Source organism: Macaca thibetana, chromosome 18, assembly GCF_024542745.1.
Source record: "Macaca thibetana thibetana isolate TM-01 chromosome 18, ASM2454274v1, whole genome shotgun sequence".
In the NCBI taxonomy this organism is placed as follows: domain Eukaryota; kingdom Metazoa; phylum Chordata; class Mammalia; order Primates; family Cercopithecidae; genus Macaca; species Macaca thibetana.
Genome location: NC_065595.1, coordinates 7,032,618 through 7,051,892, shown reverse-complemented (window position 1 = coordinate 7,051,892; position 19,275 = coordinate 7,032,618). Strand labels below are relative to the sequence as shown.

The 19,275-nt window shown below is 37.0% G+C and overlaps 1 protein-coding gene across 5 annotated transcripts in view; it reads left to right on the top strand.

The window, feature by feature from the left end:
- LOC126941377 (uncharacterized) overlaps positions 1-17,976 on the top strand; it is a 29,951-nt gene extending 11,975 nt beyond the window's left edge. For 3 of the 5 annotated variants that reach the window (XR_007721278.1, XR_007721279.1, XM_050767905.1), the window contains exons 2-3: positions 1,292-1,354; positions 1,479-1,687. Coding sequence is in view for 3 of the 5 variants with exons in the window: in XM_050767905.1 (XP_050623862.1) it covers positions 1,292-1,346 (55 nt within the window). In the remaining 2 variants the exon portion in view is untranslated. Of the gene's footprint in view, positions 1-1,291; positions 1,355-1,478; positions 1,688-8,536; positions 8,806-12,749; positions 13,132-17,184 lie in introns of those variants that run through there. The other 2 variants (XM_050767906.1, XM_050767907.1) reach the window with 2 other exon arrangements.
- Positions 17,977-19,275: the final 1,299 nt, after the last annotated feature.

Sequence of the window (19,275 nt, the reverse complement as noted above, 5' to 3'; positions counted from 1 at the left end):
TCAGAAATAAGAAAATATAACTAGTCATACTTTCTCACACTGAACACATAGTTTATTACATTCACACACAGTTTTCTCCCTTTGCCCCAGAAAACAATGTTCAAAGTTCAATGAGGCATTCCTCATAAAATTTAGATAGCCAGCATGGCAATTCCACTTGAAACCTTATATACAATCTGAAAATTGTCTCCACTTTAAAAATGGGAAAATATTTGTAACATATTACAGCTATAGAAGTTTATAGTACATGTTAGAGAAGACTCAAGAATTCTGGGTGATGGTCAAACTAATGCCCAACACATTATTTATAGAAATCTGTGGTCCTAACACTCACCTTGGTGAGTAGATATTTACCTTTTGTTATTATATCTATTTGCTATTATTTCTCCTAAATTATTTTTCAAGTGACAGAGTCATCCAGGGAAGAACAAAGCTCATATATCAAGGATTTTTTTTAATGTCTTTTCAATACAATTCTGTATTGAATAAACAGAGAGTAAATTTGTAAGGAAATGAGAGAATGTTGGTGATATGGTTTGGCTCTGTGTCCCCACTCAAATCTCAGCTCAAATTGTAAACGCCATGCACATGTCGAGGAAGAATCCTGGTGGGAGGTGATTGGCTCATGGAATCCATTTCCTTGATGCTGTTCTCGTGATAGTGAGGGAGTTCTCACAAGTTCTGATGGTTTAAGCATGGCAGTTTACCCTGAGGTCTCCTTCCTGCTAGTATATTAGGCGTGCCTTGCTTCCCCTTCACATTCCGCCATGATTATGCATTTCCTGAGGCCTCCCAAGCCATGCAGAACTGAGTCAATTAAACCTCTTTTCTTTATAAATTAACCAGTCTCTGGTATTCTTTATAGCAGTGTGAAAATGAACTTACACAGTTGGGTTAACTCATGTAGAGTCCGTGTGCTGTACAAAAATACACTTCTTATACAGTCACTGAATATGTTTTGCACAACCAAGGCCAACTTAAATAGGAATACTAATAGTAAACATTACTTTTTTTAAAAAAAGTATAGTTTTCTGATAATTTAGGTCTGTAAAACAGGAAAAAGGATCAAATAAATGAAAATATAGATGTAAAGATAAATAACTGATAGATGATAGATGTGGATAGACAAAGAGCTAGTAAATAATCATATGTTGGAATTTAATACCTTATTTGTCTAGCATTTACTAAGTACCGTCCTATCCATGTTTATGAAATAAAGGTTTTAACTTTACTTAGAAAACTTATGTATTACTTTAAAAAAAAAGAAACATGTTCTTACTCTTTCACCTAGGCTGGAGTGTAGTGATGTGATCATAGCTCACCGCTTCTGCCTTCCTAATAGCTGAGACTACAGGTGTGTACCACTATGCCCAGCTTACATTACTTTAAAGATAAAATGCATTGTTCTTGTTACCCTCTGCAATAAGAATTTTTTATTATGTATTCTTAATATATACTTTTGACTCATATTCTTTTAGGCATACGACTCAGGATTCATAACTACATATACATGGATAGAAGTGCATGAACAGAAAATCTGCTCTTCTGGAATACCAAATGCAAAATTAAAGTCACTACAAGCAGAATTTGGAGAAAACAAATAAAAGATGCAATATAGTTTTTAAAATCATTGTTAAAATATAATGAGCCTGTACTTTGCTTAAACAATAAAAACGTCTTTGATTTATACTGAATTTTGTTTTATTTGGATAAACTAATGTGAATCATCTTGAAAATGTCTTCTGCATCATTTTGGTTTTATTATAGTGAAACTCCCATTTATGTAATGCAAATTATATACAAAACTGTGCTTCCCTAAGGGGATCTCCTTAATAGAAACACCAAAACTCATTCAACTCTTGTCCTCTGTAGTAGTTATTTAATTAGCCTTTCTATGCTATACGTTCTAGGGATATCTGAATTTATGAAATTTATCAATTCTTCTTACAATTATGATCCTCAGTATAACTCAGCATAAGTCTGACTGTGCTTCTGAAGTCAGTTAGTTTATTTATTGTCATCCATGCTTAGGTGGAGAGAGAATTTCCAGTTGCCTGATTACTCTGTGAGGTAAGAATTTGTTAGCAACTCTCTCAGGTCATCTTTTTAAATAAGTCTTAAGAGTACATCAGAGAGAAATAGATAGCATGAAATCCGGTTTAGCTGTTCTTTGTTGTAGAAAACTCCACTTGATACAGAAAGCTAAGACATATCCATTGACACACAACAAAGCTTACTAAATTTATCAATAGAATAAAACATGAAATCAATAGAAGTCAAACTCATCAAATTATTTTTCTCATTTAGACTCATCTTGACATAAAACAAATGGATCATGACACATCCCAAGAGAGACTTAGGGTAGAGAGCACAGGGAAATGCTTTTCTTAGAAGGGAGTCTATGGGGATGCCAGTTTTCAAGGATCACGATATTTTATTACATGTTTCTGTAACTTTCAAAAATTTATAAATTCCATAACTGGTAGATATACCTACCCCACTTTAAACATATGGGTACAGTTAGTTAAAGATAACAAAGTAAAACAGGAAGATGTTTTAAGTGATGAGAATAGCTTAATAATCTATCCTAAGTGGGTGAATACAATTCTTGATAAATTGTCCCAAAAGGTGCTGGTCTATGCCCTTAAAAAAAAAAACTTTTGTTTTCATTAAATTATAGATAAATTCATATGTTGGTTTTATTCTAAATTGCAGAATTAAGTGTCTAACAGATTTCTGATTAAACATGCAAGGGATGGGTATATTTTCAATAACTTTTTAAAAATAACGTATCTACTCAACTTTCAAGTAATATTTGGACTAAATATATAATTCTACACTATAATTGTGTAGAAATTTGACTTTTTCATTGTAGTCCAGATCTCAATTATTACTAATATTTCATGCTGATTCCTGAAGCTTAGTACCTATTTCTTTTCCCTGTGGTGACTTTAAAGCCTTTCTCAATTTTTTTCAGAATGCAATTCCTCAACATCTTTTAATCTGAAAACTCCTGACTTTTGGGAAGATATATCCTCAGATTAATTTATGTTATGAATCTTGTTTTTGCCTATGTGTACTTTCAAAGTGTTCTACAATTAGCATATTAATTGTGATGATAGAAAGTGAAATGTAATTTATATAAAAAGAAATCTGTTCATGTATGTCTTTAGCAGTTGTAGGCATGGCATTTCAACCCCCAAAAAGTGTCAGACGTTTCTCTTTCTCCCCATAGTCTGTTTTGAGTCAGTGAGGAAAAGTATTGACATAAGCTTCTCAGCACAGAGGTGAGCTCCTCCTCACCTTTCCTTGGCAATCACTGAGTCACATGCTCCTACCTAAATTAGTCCCTAGTCAGAGGAGAAGAATCAAGATGAGTGGCTGAGAAATCAGATCCATTTCCTCTCTGGCCAGGAGTTTTTCTCTCTTTGTTTAGGACAGGAGCTGATGTAGGTGAGCGTCCAGTCATTACCATGTGTGTTGCACATTTCCCACTTAATGAATGTTAGTTTCTACTTAGTTACCCTATTCTTCCCTGCCGTTGCATCCTGGGTGTGTTGAGAATGGATAATTTGTCTTGTTTCCCTTAAGGAAAGCAAAGTATAACCAATAATTTGGAATTTGATGGAGCAAACTATACACAGCCATGAGATCTCGAACTTGAAACTGGAGCAGTAAAAGGGTGAAAACATGGGTATTTTGTGTGGGATGAGTGCATTTATTGTAAACATGTATTTTAATCTATGTATAGGATGAAAGGTATGAGTGGATGTTGTATATCTGTATTACTCTGTTTTCACGCTGCTGATAAAGACATACCCAAGACTGGGCACTTTACAAAAGAAACAGATTTAATGGACTTACAGTTCCACATGGCTGGGGAAGTCTCACAATCATAATGGAAGGCAAGGAGGAGCAAGTCATGTCTTACATGGATGGCAGCAGGCAAAGAGAAGAGAGATTGTACAGGGAAACTCCCCCTTATAAAACCATCAGATCTCGTGAGACTTACTCACTATCATGAGAACAGCATGGGAAAGACCTGCCCCCATGATTCAATTACCTCCCACAGGGTCCCTCCCACAATAAGTGGGAGTTCAAGATGAGATATGGGTGGTGACACACCCAAACCGTATCAATATCTAAAGAGAGGTGGAAATAGGCATTGATAGTTACTATGTAGTCATTAATTGCTCACTTTGTAGGTGCTAATTCAACCCCAAGTTTTTTAAGGTATTTATTTCTTTGCTTAGAATTTCAGCACAAACAATATTAAAATTGATGATGATAATGCTTTAACTGCTGCCAATGTTTGCTCTGGACATGATTGTAATTTTTCTAGGAAAAGTCTGCCTTGATCTTAAACAGAAACTAGAAAGAGATTTTACTTTCTCTTTCATAACTGTTATTATGTGAATCTTATACTATTTCAACTGTGTTCCAACAATAATGTTATGGTTTTCTTTTCATCTTGAACTCCCACTTATTGTGGGAGGGACCCTGTGGGAGGTAATTGAATCATGGGGGCAGGTGTTTCCCATGCTGTCCATTTTTAATTGGGTTATTTGTAGGTTTTTTCTGCTGTTGCATTGTACAAATTTAATATCTAAATTATATATTTTAGATATTAGCCCCTTATCAGATATTTTTGGTTTGCAAATATTTTCTCCCAATCCACAGGTTGCCTTTCCACTCTGTCGATTGTTTCCTTTGTTGCACAGAAGCTTTTCAGTTTGTGCAGTCACACTTTTCTATTTTTCTTTTATTTCCTGTGCTTGTAAATGATACAGGAATAACTACATACAGCATTAATGAAAACAGTACCTTTCTTTTGAATAACATATATTTATTTGTTTGTATTAAAATCATTTAGTAATTATTAGAAACCATGAACTCTTCTAAGCAACTCACGTATCTTAACATATAAAAGTGATAACCCTGTGAGGCATGTGTATTTTATTCAAATTTTCCAGATGAAAACACTTGGGCACAGTGAGGTTTGACTGATATACCAAGAAGCAGATTCAAACAAAAGTGATCTTGCTGCAGAATTAATATATTTAAATATTAGATCACGTTGCCTTTCCACAATCTTATCACTTGTTTAATTAAATAAATAAATGACTGTATTGATGCACGCATGAATTAATGGTTAAATGAATGAAGAGTACTGAGATTATGATAAAATACAAGACTCAGAAGTGATATTTATCTCTTCAAATATTCAATTAATAGAACCTTTGGTAATGAAAAAAACACTTCAGACTCACAGGTGCCTTAAGGAACTAACCCATGAAACCCATAAAAAAGTGAGTTATGCATTAGAGAAATAAAACATCAGATACATTCATTGCAGCTAGTAATACCAGAGGTCACATCAGCCTTATCCCCTTCCCTTTTTAAAAAACATCCATTTCAAGAATTTTCAATGGTAAAAATATTGTTATAAATACAGTCACTGCTGAAGGTTGCATGTTGCAAAGACTTGCTGGAAGAGGGACCAGGTGTCTGAAGAAGCACAGCAGGTGGAGGAGAAGGAGGTGAAGGAGGTGGAACCCGCCAGTCAGGACTCAAACAGGCTGAGGCCTTCACATACGGGTGTTCAGGAGAAACACAGGACTATGGGAGGCCCAGGCAGGAGGATCACTTGAGCCCAGGAGTTCAAGACAAGCCTGGAGAACATGGTGAAACCTCAGTCTCTACAAAACAAAAAAAGCCTGGTGTTGTGGCATGTGACTGTATTCCCAACTACTTGGGAGACTGAGGTGGGAGGATCACCTGAGCCCAGGAGGTCAAGACCACAGTGAACCATGACCATATCACTACACTGTAGTCTAGTGGACAGAACAAGATCATGTCTCAAAAATAAAAAAAAAAAAAAAATAAATTAATCTCGAAAGACTTTTAAAATATCCCCGTCTACTTTTTCCCTATGTTTCTTTCCCTTTGAGTCAATGAATTTGTCATCCTTTAGGTTTTCTTTTGGTAGTTACATACCTTTAAAGTTAAACAGATTACTGTATATTGATTTCTCAAGTTTTGACACTACCTATTTGCTTCTTGTTATGAAGGACAAGAATTTAGCTACTGCTCACCACACACCGCCTCCCCTGCTTCATCCTTCAGTGAGATAGAGAGTATATTCAGTTAAACAAGCAATGAATATTTAGTATTTAAAACAATATGATCGTGTAAATAGTGTTCACTGAAAAGTCAAATACTACCTCATGATTACATTTCTTTCACTTAAAAGTTTTGCTTTTCACTAGAGTTTCTAACTGGTATGGTTTGGCTGTGTCCCCACCCAAATCTCATCTCGAATTGTAGCTCCCATAATTCCAACAGGTCCTGGTTGGCACCTGGTGGGAGGTAATTGAATCACGGCAGAGGGACTTTCCCCAGCTGTTCTGGTGATAGTAAGTCTCATGAGATCTGATGATTTTATAAAGGGGAGTTCCCCTGCACACATTATCTTGACTGCTGCCATATAAGACATGTCTTTCTTCCCCTTCGCCTTCTGCCATGATTGTAAGACCTCCCCAGCCATGTGGAGCTATAAGTCCATTAAACCTCTTTCCTTTATAAATTACCCAGTCTCGGCTATGCCTTTATTTTCAGCATGAGAACAGACTAATACACTGACATTGTGTTTCTCATTGTAATATTCTCTTTTCATAAAATTGTTTTTTAAGTAGCTTGATGTAGCAGGTGTTCTAAAGGACACCTTTTACTTTTGATAATCTCTCTCCTGAATGTTTTATTTCCCAGCTCTGGACTGATCGACCTGCCCTCTGGGCTGTACGCCCTGAGCTTTTCATTCACCTATTTGTTTTTGAAAAGGACCCCGTCTTCGCTGTTTCTTGTGTGTACTGCACATTTGGCATTAGCTGCTCTCCCAGCTGCTTTCTCCTCCCTAGCTCTATCCATGCTGGGTTTTTTTTTCCCCCAACAAACTCTTTTATCTCACTTTAACATAATGTAATTTCTATGGAACTGTGCCAAACCTCCTAACAAGAAGGGGAATCTGGATAGTTAAAATTATTTATTCTAGCTAATTCACCTTCTTTTTTTTGTCTAAGTTACTAGGTTTGGACAGGAAAATAAAAAGTCAGACTTTAGACTACTGTTTGATTTGGTTTTGATTTGGGAAAGAAGCTCTTGCCTTTCATGAACACGGGGCTAAGAAGATGTTTTGTTGTGTCTGTTGCGTTCACTTGTAGTCGAAAGATTAAAAGAGACAGAATCGAATCAAGAAGTGAATGAGAAGAGAGTGAGCCAAAAGATGGAAAGAATCAATTGTAGATGGAATTGCTTCAAATTCAGACCAAATTTCCCCTAAACACCAACACTGTGCAAATAGGCCGGGCACACTGGCTCACATCTATAATCTCAGCACTTTGGGAGGCCGAGGCCGGCATATCATTTGAGGTCAGGAGTTTGAGACCAGCCTGACCAACATAGTGAAACCCCATCTCTACTAAAAATACAAAAATTAGCCAGGCATGGTGGCAGACACCTGTAATGCCAGCTACTTGGGAGGTTGAGGCAGGAGAGTCACTTGAACTTGGGAGGTGGAGGTTGCGGGGAGTCAAGATCATGCCTCTGTACTCCAGCCTGGACAACAGAACAAAAGTCCATCTCGAAAAACAAAAACAAAACTATACAAGTGCATGAAGAATTTCCATGCCATTTTGATGATGATATTGATGATTATAATGAACTGCATATGCTAGTTTGTATTTGGTTTAGAGTAATTTAGAGTTAAAAGTGACCTAATTGATACATGTGATTTAATATTTTTTGGTTTAATTTGCTCTTTATCTGGAACAATATCATATAATTTCCTGGGAAAAGCTTGCAAGGGGAGAAATTTTCTGAGTTCTTCCATGTCTGGAAAATCCTTTAGTGGATATTAATTTCATTGATCATCTGGTGAGGTATAAAATTTTAAATTAAAAATATTTTCTCACAACATTTTTAAAGAATTTAGAGTTAAGGTACTTTAGAGTTAAGGTTAAAATATTATTAGACTTTATTCTGTGTAATTGCATATTTTTAAATTTCTAGAAGTGTTCAAAATGCTCTCAATATTCCAGATTACATGAAAGGTGATGAGAATGCTCTGTTACATTTTAGTTTTTCTTCATCTAGCTAAAGTATCTCCATGTGTACTTCCAAGTTGAAAACTTCCTCATATATTTGTTTACCCATAGTTTGTTTTATATTTCTAATATTAAGGTGAGAAAAAGAGAGTAGGACATCTGGGTACGTTTATAAGGCGTGTCTGTTGTCAAATTTGTTCTAGAATTATTGGAAGCAAGATAAATGCAAATATTCTGAGAAATAACCAAATTTCAGACTGTGGATTGCTTTTGCAGAAGAGAGTTTAATTTCTCCAGGGATGAAACCTTAAATTTCATCATGTCTGGGCAATGGGAAGGAGATAGACACAAGGCATGCAAAATTCTGTGCATGAAGATTGGGAATGACAGCATACAGTCATATGTGTAGACTTAATTAATTCTCCTCTTTTCAGTTCTGATGAAGTTCCACTCCTCTTTGTACCTTGCATCTGTGACACTAAGTAAAGTTGAAGCATCAGAATTGCCTAGCGGATATTGGAAGAAGGGATGGAAAAGCTAAAATGCTGGGGCAGACACTGTGTGAATACGGAAGAGCTGCAGATGGTTATGATCCACCAGAAAGCCTGCAGGATAACTATATTACATGGAATGAACTGCTGGCAAGAGCACCAGCATCTCTGAATGTTTGGTTGTGGCTCTGTTCTTCACACCAAGGCAGATGGTAAGAAATGTCTTTACAGAATTAGGCAAACTGATAGTAGTGGGAACAAGGGGATGCTAAAACAATAGAGGCCAGGTGATTAGAACGTCACAATGACCATAATGGGTTGGGAGGGCAGTAGCCAAAAAATCTGATCCACTGAAAGTTGTGGAGATAATAGAGTACAGCAACCCTGAAAACAGCATGGGTAGAAAGCCAGCCAGCGGGGGGCCGCTGATCTCGTACAGTCAGGAGAAATCAAGGAGATATGATCAAAATTCTGAAGGCAGTCGCCCAAAAGTGTTAACACCCTTTGCTTGATTTCTGGATCTGAGTCAGTTTTCTGACCTGGAACCCACTGACCGCAGGGGAGGCCATGTTCCCAGAGGGAAAGAGCCACACCTCACAGTCAGTGTGCTTGGTAAGGAGTCCCCAGGCCTTGCCCAGGGGTCATAGCCATTTCCTTGGGTGAATGTGTACTCAGCATATTAATTTGCGAAGGTTTGCTGTAACAAAGAACCACAAACTAGATGATTTAAACCACAGAAATGTAAGTCACCCCAATCCATGGGTGAGAAAAAAAAATAAGCCACAGAAGTGTATTGTCTCACAGTTCTGGTGGCCAGAAGTCCCGAAATCAAGGTGTCTGGGTCAGTTCCTCTTGAGGACGGCAAAGGAGAATCCATGGTAGGGCCCTTTTCTGCTTATGGTGGCCATTGCAATCTTTAGTACTCCTTGGTTTGTGTAACAGAAGCATCACCCTCATCTCTGCCTTCATCTTCGCATTGTGTTATCTTGGTGTGTGTAACTGTGTCCAAGTTTCCACTTTTTATAAATACACAGTCATATTGGCTTAACAGTCCACCCTACGCCAGTATGAACTCACCTAAACTTTTTACATCGGCAATGACCCTGTTTCTAAATAAGGTCAAAATCTACGGTGCTGGGGTTAGGACTTTGACATATTAATTTCGTGGAGGACCAAAATTCAACCCCTAATACTGGAAAAAAACTGATAACAAGTATTGTGAGGCGTGCTGGATCTGGGGCCCATGTCAACATTGCCATCTGAAGACCCCAAGCTTAATCATGGCCCCAGTTAGAATGGAAGCATGTGGGAGCCAGATAACAAATGGCTTTTATTGAGGATGATCCAAGCAGAAGTCTGAGAAACTCCCCTCCACTCTCACCCAAGAGAGCAAATAAAATAATACTGCATTGTGGACACAGGGATGCCGAAGTCAGCACTGACTTTCAGGATCTAAATCCTGGGAAAACTAACTATGGCTATGAGTCTGTGGTCTGTCATTGTGTGGCTGATAAGCGAAGAATGATGTTTACACTTTTAAAGAACTGTAAAAACCAACAAACAAAGAATATATAACGGAGACCATATATGGTTCCCAGAACCTAAAATATGTACTCTTTTATTTATCTTTACAGAAAAATAACTCTACTGACCTGATTTAAATGATTCAGGACCCCAATATATTTCTGTTTAATTGACCATCTGCTCCCTGTAGAGAAATGGTGGATCCTGGAGGGTGACAGTGCACTGCTGTGGACCCTGCTAAATATTAACCCCAATGGCTAGAGCAAGTAAAAACAGCGCAGTTACATGCCATTCTACCATTGATCTGTCAAATATATTAGTTCCTGTTCCATCAGAAAAGAGGATACTGTCAGCAGACAATATCCAGCTAATACCTCATTCAGGATTTTGCCTCAGCAGCAGGGAGCTGCCTCTCCTGGTGTAGCCCACATCCAATAAATAATCAAGCCAGGTTATAAAGGCTTGGCCATTTCAAGCCTGCACAGGACAACTCTGGCTGGCTGGCTATGCTCCAGCTGGCCCCAAGGCTTGTTGAACTTGCATTGTGCTTTGCCTTTTGTCTCTGAGCAATCTGGTTTACCATCTTCTCTCTGGCACTGGTAGTCGTTGATCCGCAATAAATATCTCCCACATCACACTGGAGCTCAGTTTCTGCTTCCAAAAAAGCCAACTTATAACGGTCACCAGTTGGACTGGAGTAATTCATAAACTTCTGCTCTGATTTTATAATATAGCAATTAGTATTACTTTAATAGAAAAATCTAAAATATATTGAATTCAATTGAAGAAATAATATAAGGAAATTAAAAGTAGGCAAATAGGTAAATATTTAAGTTAAGTCAAGATAGTGGATCAAAACTATCCTGCATTGGGGCAGTAGGGATGACAGAAGTTAGCACCAACTTTAAGGATCTAAATTGGGGTAAAGTGACTACAGCCAAGGGACCCTGGCTTGTTATTGGATGACCAGTGAGCTAAGAATGTTTGTCATTTTCAAAAGTCAAAGTAGCAACTTGTATTAAGTCACAGGAGTGAACCTTTTATGCTGTAGGAGTTTGTACTTGTCCTCCCTTTGACCTAGGTCCAGACGTGAGGTTGCTTCCTTTTCCTGTCAAATTCCCCAATTAACCTGATTGTCCATGGTGAGATCAAACACAACCTTGAAGCCTTCACATCTACATTATATAATCCTATTCTTCCCATTATCTTTCGTTTGAACAAGAAATAGCAATGCTCTCACACTAAAGAAAAATCAAGATTTTTATGAACATAAAAAGTTTGCAAATATATAAATTCTAGTTTATGGTTAAAAATGTGAAATGTCTTGGCCATTCCATTTCCATGTTTTCTCACAGGTGTTATTTGCACAGAAAGCAGTGTGCTTTCACCTGGGGACAATGTTCCGGCATCAGAATTGCCAACGTACATGAAAATGATTACCCTGACATTCAAGAGAAGAGCAATGACAGACCTTGATCATATAATTTTCCAAATAGCATAAGCTTTTTATGTCTTTTTAAACACGAGACAGTGTGCTGTTACTTTGTTATTTAATTGCTCGTAGAGTCTTTTTTTTGCCTCTTTGAACTGAAGGAAGTACAATTCATACACTATGTGACTTACATGGAAAATATTTTATTTTTGATTTCTTTTAACTTTTCCTTTTTCAGGTAGGTGCCACAGGAATGAGCTAGTAATGGGTTTGAAAAGGATGCAGAAACCAAGCTGCCCTGTGTTCTGAGCCATAACCGTGTGGCTGCAGCCATGCAGGCATTTGACTGCAGCAGGCTGGAGCCATGAGAATGCATCCAGGACATACAGATTAAATGAGTGTGAGATTTTCTCTCTTGTCATGTCAACCAGATGAGGAATTAGTTTGGAAGAAGAACATTTTATCCTACTGATATCCATTGTGTTTTAAGTGTTCTCTTTATTTTGACCAAACTACAGCCTCTTTGATGAGGATAAGTTACACAAGCAGATCCCCTCCATATTATAGAATTCTAATTAAATGCTGTTAATTGGAAAACTTAACCAAGTTTTTATTTGGCAGGTTTTATGACTAGAGCATTTTAATTAAGTGGAATTTCCAAGGGATATTGATGATAGCATTTGGTTTTAAATTGAGAACAAATCTTTTTACCCCAAGAGAATGAAAGCAGCATATAGAGACCATATTTCTTTTTCATTAAAGAACAATCACATTGAATCTGTTTATAGGGCTTTGCGGTGCAACACATGACTGCTGTATATTAGTCGTTAGCCTCTAAAGCAGTGAGAAAATTTCTGGCAGGCATAGGTAGAAGATGGTTTGTGAAGAGTTGGCTGATTCAGTTATTCAACAAAGCCTTTAATTGCTGCAAATGTATTCATCTTATTCTGAACCTGCACTTGCAAAATGGGAATGAAAAAGTTCAACATAAAAATTCTCAGCAATTGGTTTTTAGACCAAAATGTTTCTTTACCTTTGTTTGCTATTTTATACATGCCTCTCGAATGGAAGAATTAATTAAAATAACCTGATATATGCTATGATCATTATTTTGAAAAGCATAAGATATTCTTTGTAGATGCATTTTCATTCTTTCTCACCACATCCTATTTTTTTTTTTCGTTTTCATGTCTTTGCTAGGGAGAGGTCAAGCACTTTTCTCTGTCTCCCCTGCATTTTCAATGAGGAAAGTTAAGACTGGAAAAGTGAAGTGACTTAATCATGACAAACGTAGAATTAAATGATGAAGCTAGAGTGGAGGACGTTTCAACTCTACCCAGAGATTTGAGCTGTGGGAGAGGAGGGAAAGAAAGGACCGCCATTCAAAGAACTTCTGTCAAATGTTCACTCTTTTAAAGACACAATAGGTCTCAGTTGACGTAAGAGACTACAAATTGTACGCTAATATTCAAGCATTGATTTGAATAAATAAATGGGTGGCCTTATAGTAACATAAATAAAAATGAAATTGCATAATTGTCATAAGATATAATTAAGCTAAAATTATTTTATTTCTTTTTCTTTCCTTTAGTTTGCTTTAATAAGAACTCCTGTGAACATGAAGATTTATTATCAATATTTAGTGCCAAAACACGAAGCATTATTAGGGAGAGCAGCCTGACCAGCATCGTGAAACCCCAACTCTGCTAAAAATACACAAATATTAGCCAGGCGTAGTGGCATACGTCTGTAGTCCCAGCTACCTGGGAGGCTGATGAAGGAGAATGGCTTGAATCCGGGAGGCTGAGGTTGCGGTGAGCTGAAATCACGTCACTGCACTTTAGTCTGGGTGACACGACAGAGTCAATCTAAAAAAAAAAACCCAAGACTCGATCTAAAAAAAAAAAAAATTGTACTTATATGAGAGTTTATTCATAAAAAGTTTTACTTTGTCAGAAGTATTATAGTTATCCTTTAGCATATTATAGCTAAAGAGGTAATTGCGAGCTTCATGCTGTATCTAAGGAAACAGTATAGGCTTATAAAAACAATAATAAGTCTTATCATAATATGCGTCAAATCTATGTTATGTTATTTATCTTTAAACATGATAGCCACTTTACAACTCTCTGAGCTTTTGTCAAAATGCCACTATATAAATATTGATAATTACATTCAGTAATCTCCTTAGGTTTATAGTAATATACCATATGGTACATGGGACATTGACATTAATTATTAAGATTATAATGCAAATTTTGACTGAAACTAAGAATTAGTGAAATTAATGTATTTTAAATATTTTAAAATGTATCAAGCATATCTTATAGCTACTTCCCTTAAGAGGAGGACTTTCAGTAGCCTACAGGGCAATCTTCCAATTAAATTACCTGAGCTTACATTGTTTTGAATGAATTGAACATTTCAAGGGGTATCAATGGAAACTTTCAGAATATTTACGTATCATAGACTATATTTCCCCCAAGTAAATAACATGAAACATCAAGTATTTTTCTTATTTGTGTAAACTTAATGGATATAATTACAGTTTTGTTACAGTGATATATTGTGTAGTGCTGAAGTCAGGGCTTTTAGCATAACCATTACCATCACCCTAATAATGTACATTGCATCTATTACACCACTTATCATCCCTTACCTTCCCCCACCCTCCCACCTTCTGATTCGCCAATGTTGATCATTCCACATTCTAGTCCAAGTGTACACATTATTTAGCTCCCACTTATAAGTGAGATCATGTGACGTTCGACTTTCTGTTTCTGAGTTGTTTCAATTAAGATAATTGTCTCCATTTCCATCCATGTTGCTTTTACAAAAGACATGATTTCATTCTTCTTTATAGCTGAATACTATTCCAGTGTGTGTATGTCATACATTTTCTTTATCCAATCATCCATTTATGAACACTTAGGTTGATTCCATAGCTTTGCTATTGTGAATTGTGCTGATATAAGTATATTAGTATTTAATAGCTTTTATGACATTGATCTGAAAAAGAGGAATTGACATTTTTCTTAACATAGAAAACATTCATTTGCTTCTGATGTGAACTTATGAAACTGCAAATTCTGTAAATTTTTTCCAACGTGGAAGACACTTTTAGTAAGATGGAATGTTCCTAATTCCAGAGAAGCAAACTTATAATCAATGGTCAGAATGAAATTTAGCATTATTTTACTGTTAATGTTAAAATGAGGTTACATTTTGATTTTAAGTGATTTTCATTCTAGACTCAAGTGCACACTTTTTCCATTTCAGACTTTCATGTTTAAGTGTACAATGTGCTCTTGGACATACTAATCGCAATTCAATTTACTCAGCACATTCTGCATACATTACTCAAAATAAACAGCACACTGTTTTATCTATTATTTTACTACAAATCAAATATTATGTTAATAAAATTGAGAAGTAGTACAATAAATAATTGCTTCTGAAATTCATAATAAAATGCTGTGTTAATTAAAACATTATACATACTAATGGATTGCTATTCACTAACTATACACTTGCTAAGGGTTCTCCTGGTCATAAGAGTCACAAAGGCATATTATTGTTTTAAATCCATCCACCTAATAAGCCCCAAGTATAAATAACACTAGTCAAGGAGGGTTAGGAAAGAAGTGTAGGCAATTATTAAGGGAGCAAAAGAAGCTACCAACATTTACCACAAACTAAGAAATGTATATTGATGGGAGCTGTAGTGGGTCGAATAGTGTCCCCTGCAAGATTCCAATCCACCGGGAACCACACAATGTGACCTCATTTAAAGTAAGGGTCTTTGCAGAGGTAATTAAAGGTTTGAGATGAGATCATCCTGGAGCAGAGTGGACCCTCAACCCAGCGACGAATGTCCCTAGAGAAGCCAGTAAAGGAGACACAGAGAGGAAGGCCATAGGAAAATGAGGCAGAGACAGGAGGGCAGACCCAAGCTAAGGAACACCAGGTACGTCAGCAGCCACTGAAGCTAGGAGCGGGGCAGGGAATAGATTTTCCCTCAGCACTTCCAGAAGGAATCAGCTCTGCCAATACCTTGATTTTGCTCTTTTGGGCTCTTGAACTGTGAAAGAAAAAATTTCTATTGTTTTAACCCGAAAAGTTTGTGGCACTTTGCTATGGCAGCTTCAAGAAACTAATAGAGAGGCATATCAATTAGTATTTATATTTAGCATCTACTTTCAGTTGATTTCAAAAAGAAAAAAGATACACAAGCTGACATGAATGTATTAATTAGGAATCTTTCCCACCTCCACACTAATTCACAACTTTCTGTGATTTTTGAAGGTCCATGTCTAAAAGATTTTTGAAGGTTCAGGTCTAAAAGAACTGTCCATTTCTGATCAATTTTAAATTCTAAAATGCAGAATATGCTCAAAAACACAAAAGAAATCCAGTTGTATTTTAACTGAGATTATTAGAAGATGAAGATTTAATTTCTTATATACTTATTTTTACATCTGGATATCTTATATACTGATATTTCAAAGCCAAGTTTAATTGTGTACTATTGTTTTATGGTTACCATGTAAAGTCTTTCATACATTTTCCTGTGTCAGTGTATGCTTTTAACAATTGAATATTTCCATGAGTTTAGGAAGTTAGGTGATTCCAATTGTGAACAACCAATTTCTTCTTAGATTCCCAGGTAAACTTGACTATAACTGTTATATAGACTGCACTTCAACTGTTTGAATGGTCCTTGCATATTTGTCATAAATTAGCATTCACATATTTAGAAAACAACTTATAATTTTAAAAAACTGCTTTGAATAAACTGCAAATTAGCAAGATTTATGCTTCTGATAAATAAAGTTGTTGTTTAAGAAGGAAAACAGTGGGTTACCTTAGAGTGATAATGTTTCTTTGAAAAGCTCTTTGTTCCTTTCTGCTCTTTGTCATTGTTTCTTATTTTCCTCCCATTCTCTTTATCTCCATTGCACTTGACCTAGCCACAGTATCCTTCGTTCTTATGGGACAACACTTCCTCCTGGCTCTTCTCTGGCTGGCTGTTCTTGTGGAGTTTTCTTTGCATGTTCTTTCTCCACCATATGAGCTTTACAAAGAAGAGTCTGTACTTCCTCAAGCTCTCTTCTCTGTCAGGAGTCCCAGGATGGGGCACACACTGTCTGTGTGCTTTCTCATGGCAATGCTCCCCACCTTTCCCTGTCTCACTCCTCACTTTTTTTCTTCCTTTTGCCGCCCTGGGGTCTCACCTTCGAAATAAAAAGTATTAGTGCATCATCTTTAACTCTTCTCTGTTGCTAGAGTACCCAGATTAACACTCATGGCTTTACATACTATTACTCTCTCATTTAACTTACAGCCCACACCTCTCCTCTGATTTCCAAATTGCCTATTTGACAGCCCCAAACCTGCTCTCCCCCTCCACTTGTCTTTGCCGTCAGAGCAAATGGAAATTCCCTTTTCGGTTGGTCAAATAAACACTTGGCTGTAACCCTCAGTTTATGTCCCTCATGCCCCTCATCCAATCAATCAACACATACTGGCACATATGCAAGCAGGATGGTTGATGGCAGCTTCCCCATGATGCCCCATGAAGCCAAGACCTGCCACAATACTCACTGTGGATTTCTGCCTATTTTCTGCCCTGCAGTGTAATGATATTGTGGAAAATATCAAAGAGGCCTGAAGATATCCCTGTGGGGAGCAGTGATATAACAAGGGAGAAGCATTTATGTTGATCTATACCACGGAGAGTCAAACTGTTGGCGAAACTGGACAACAGGGTGTGTGAAACAAGTTACAGAAGAGTATGGTGTTAGAACAGCCACCGTACAGGACCTGAAGAAACAGAAGGATAAACTGTTGAAGTTCTATGTTCAAACCGATGAACAGAAGTGAAAGAAAAACAGAAAAAAAAAAACACTACATAAAAGTTAAAATGAAGACCTTGATAATTTATTGAAAAAAAATTGATCCATTAGCATTGAAGTGAACACAGACCACTTAGTGCTTTGCTGATCATGAAACAAGCAAAGATCTATCACGATGAACTGAAAATGAAAGGAAACTGAATATTCAACAGGATGGTTGCTGAAATTTAAGAAATGACATAGCATTAAATGTTTAATGATTTGTGGTGATAAAGCATCTGTTCTTCACAAAGCAGTGGAGAAAATCATTAACAGCTTTGCCAATGTCATCACTGATAAAAAATCTGACACCAGAACAAGTCTATAATGTAGATCAAACATCCTTGTTTTGGTGTTAGTGTCCCAAACACTGGCTACTGCGGATGAGAAAATGCTACAAGCATTAAGGACGTCAAAAACAGAATAACTCTGTGGGAATGTGCTAATGCAGCAGGCACACATAAGTGTATAAATTTGCTGTGACAGGCAAAAGTTTGCCTCCTTGCTGACTGTAAGAAGTGAATTTCTTACCAGTCCATTACTGTGTTATGCTAACAAAAAGGCATGGATCACCAGAGAAATATTTTAGGATTGGTTTTACAAACACTTTATACCAGTGGCTCATGCTTACTGCAGGGAAGCAGGACTGGAAGACTGCCAGATTTCCAGATTTTGTTATTCCTTGACAACTGTTCTGCTCATCCTTCAGCGGAATAGCTCATCAAAAATAATGTTTATGCCAGGTGCTGTTCCCCAAATGTGGCTTCATTATTCAGCCATGTGACCAGAGTATCCTTAGATCCATAAATATTAAAACACTTTCTTGAACAGCATGCTAGCAGCAGTAAGCATAGGTGTGAGTGTGGAAGGTTCCCAAAGGAGTTTAGCATGAAGGATGCTATATATGCTGTTGTCAATGCTTGGAACACAGTGACTGAAGACACAGTTGTGGATGCCTGGCACAACCTCTGGCCTGCAACTGTGTTCAGTGCAGATGGTGAACTAGGTGGTGACTCTGAAGAATTCTGGATGTCAAGTGAGGAAAAAAAAATGCTTTATCTTCTTACATATGCAAGAAACATACCTTCAGAGTTCATCTATAAGCTGAAAGAAGCAGCTATTGAAGAAGTTGTTAACATCAATAATGAGGCTCAGGTTGTTAATTCTTTAACAAACAGTTCTGAATCAAGGAGAGTATGATAATAGTGATGATGATGATGGCATTAACGCTGCAGAAAAAGTGCCTGTAGACAACACCGTGATATGCGATAGGTGTATTGAAGGACTACAGAAGAATGTATTTGGAACAGAACAAGGAATCATGTCTGATTATAAAATTGAAGAGAGACTCCTAAGACAAAATACACTGCCAATGAGGCAGATGACTGGAAGAAACATTTCAAAAATCCATCCAGCAGAACGCCTCCTCATCCCTAGAGGACCCACTTCTCGGTCCCTCAACTGCTTCCCAGTTTTCTTCTCCCCTAAATCAATCAATAATTAATTAATAAATTAAAAACACCATGCACAGCAGCCTTTTAATTATAACAGCATTGTAGGTGGAGACCGGAAGCCTGCATTGTTTGTTGTTGCTCTTGTCTAGCACCTGATCCTGGTGTTCCGGTGATGCTACTATGCTGCCAAGTTACCCTGAACTCATTATTCTCGCTGTTTTAATGTTACGACTTTTTTCTTTTTATTTATTTATGTATTTTTTTTTTTTTGAGATGGGGCCTTGCTTTGTCACCTAGGCTGGAGTGCAATGGTGTCATCTCGGCTCACTGCAACCTACACCTCCCGGGTTCAAGTGATTCTCCTTCCTCAGCCTCCTG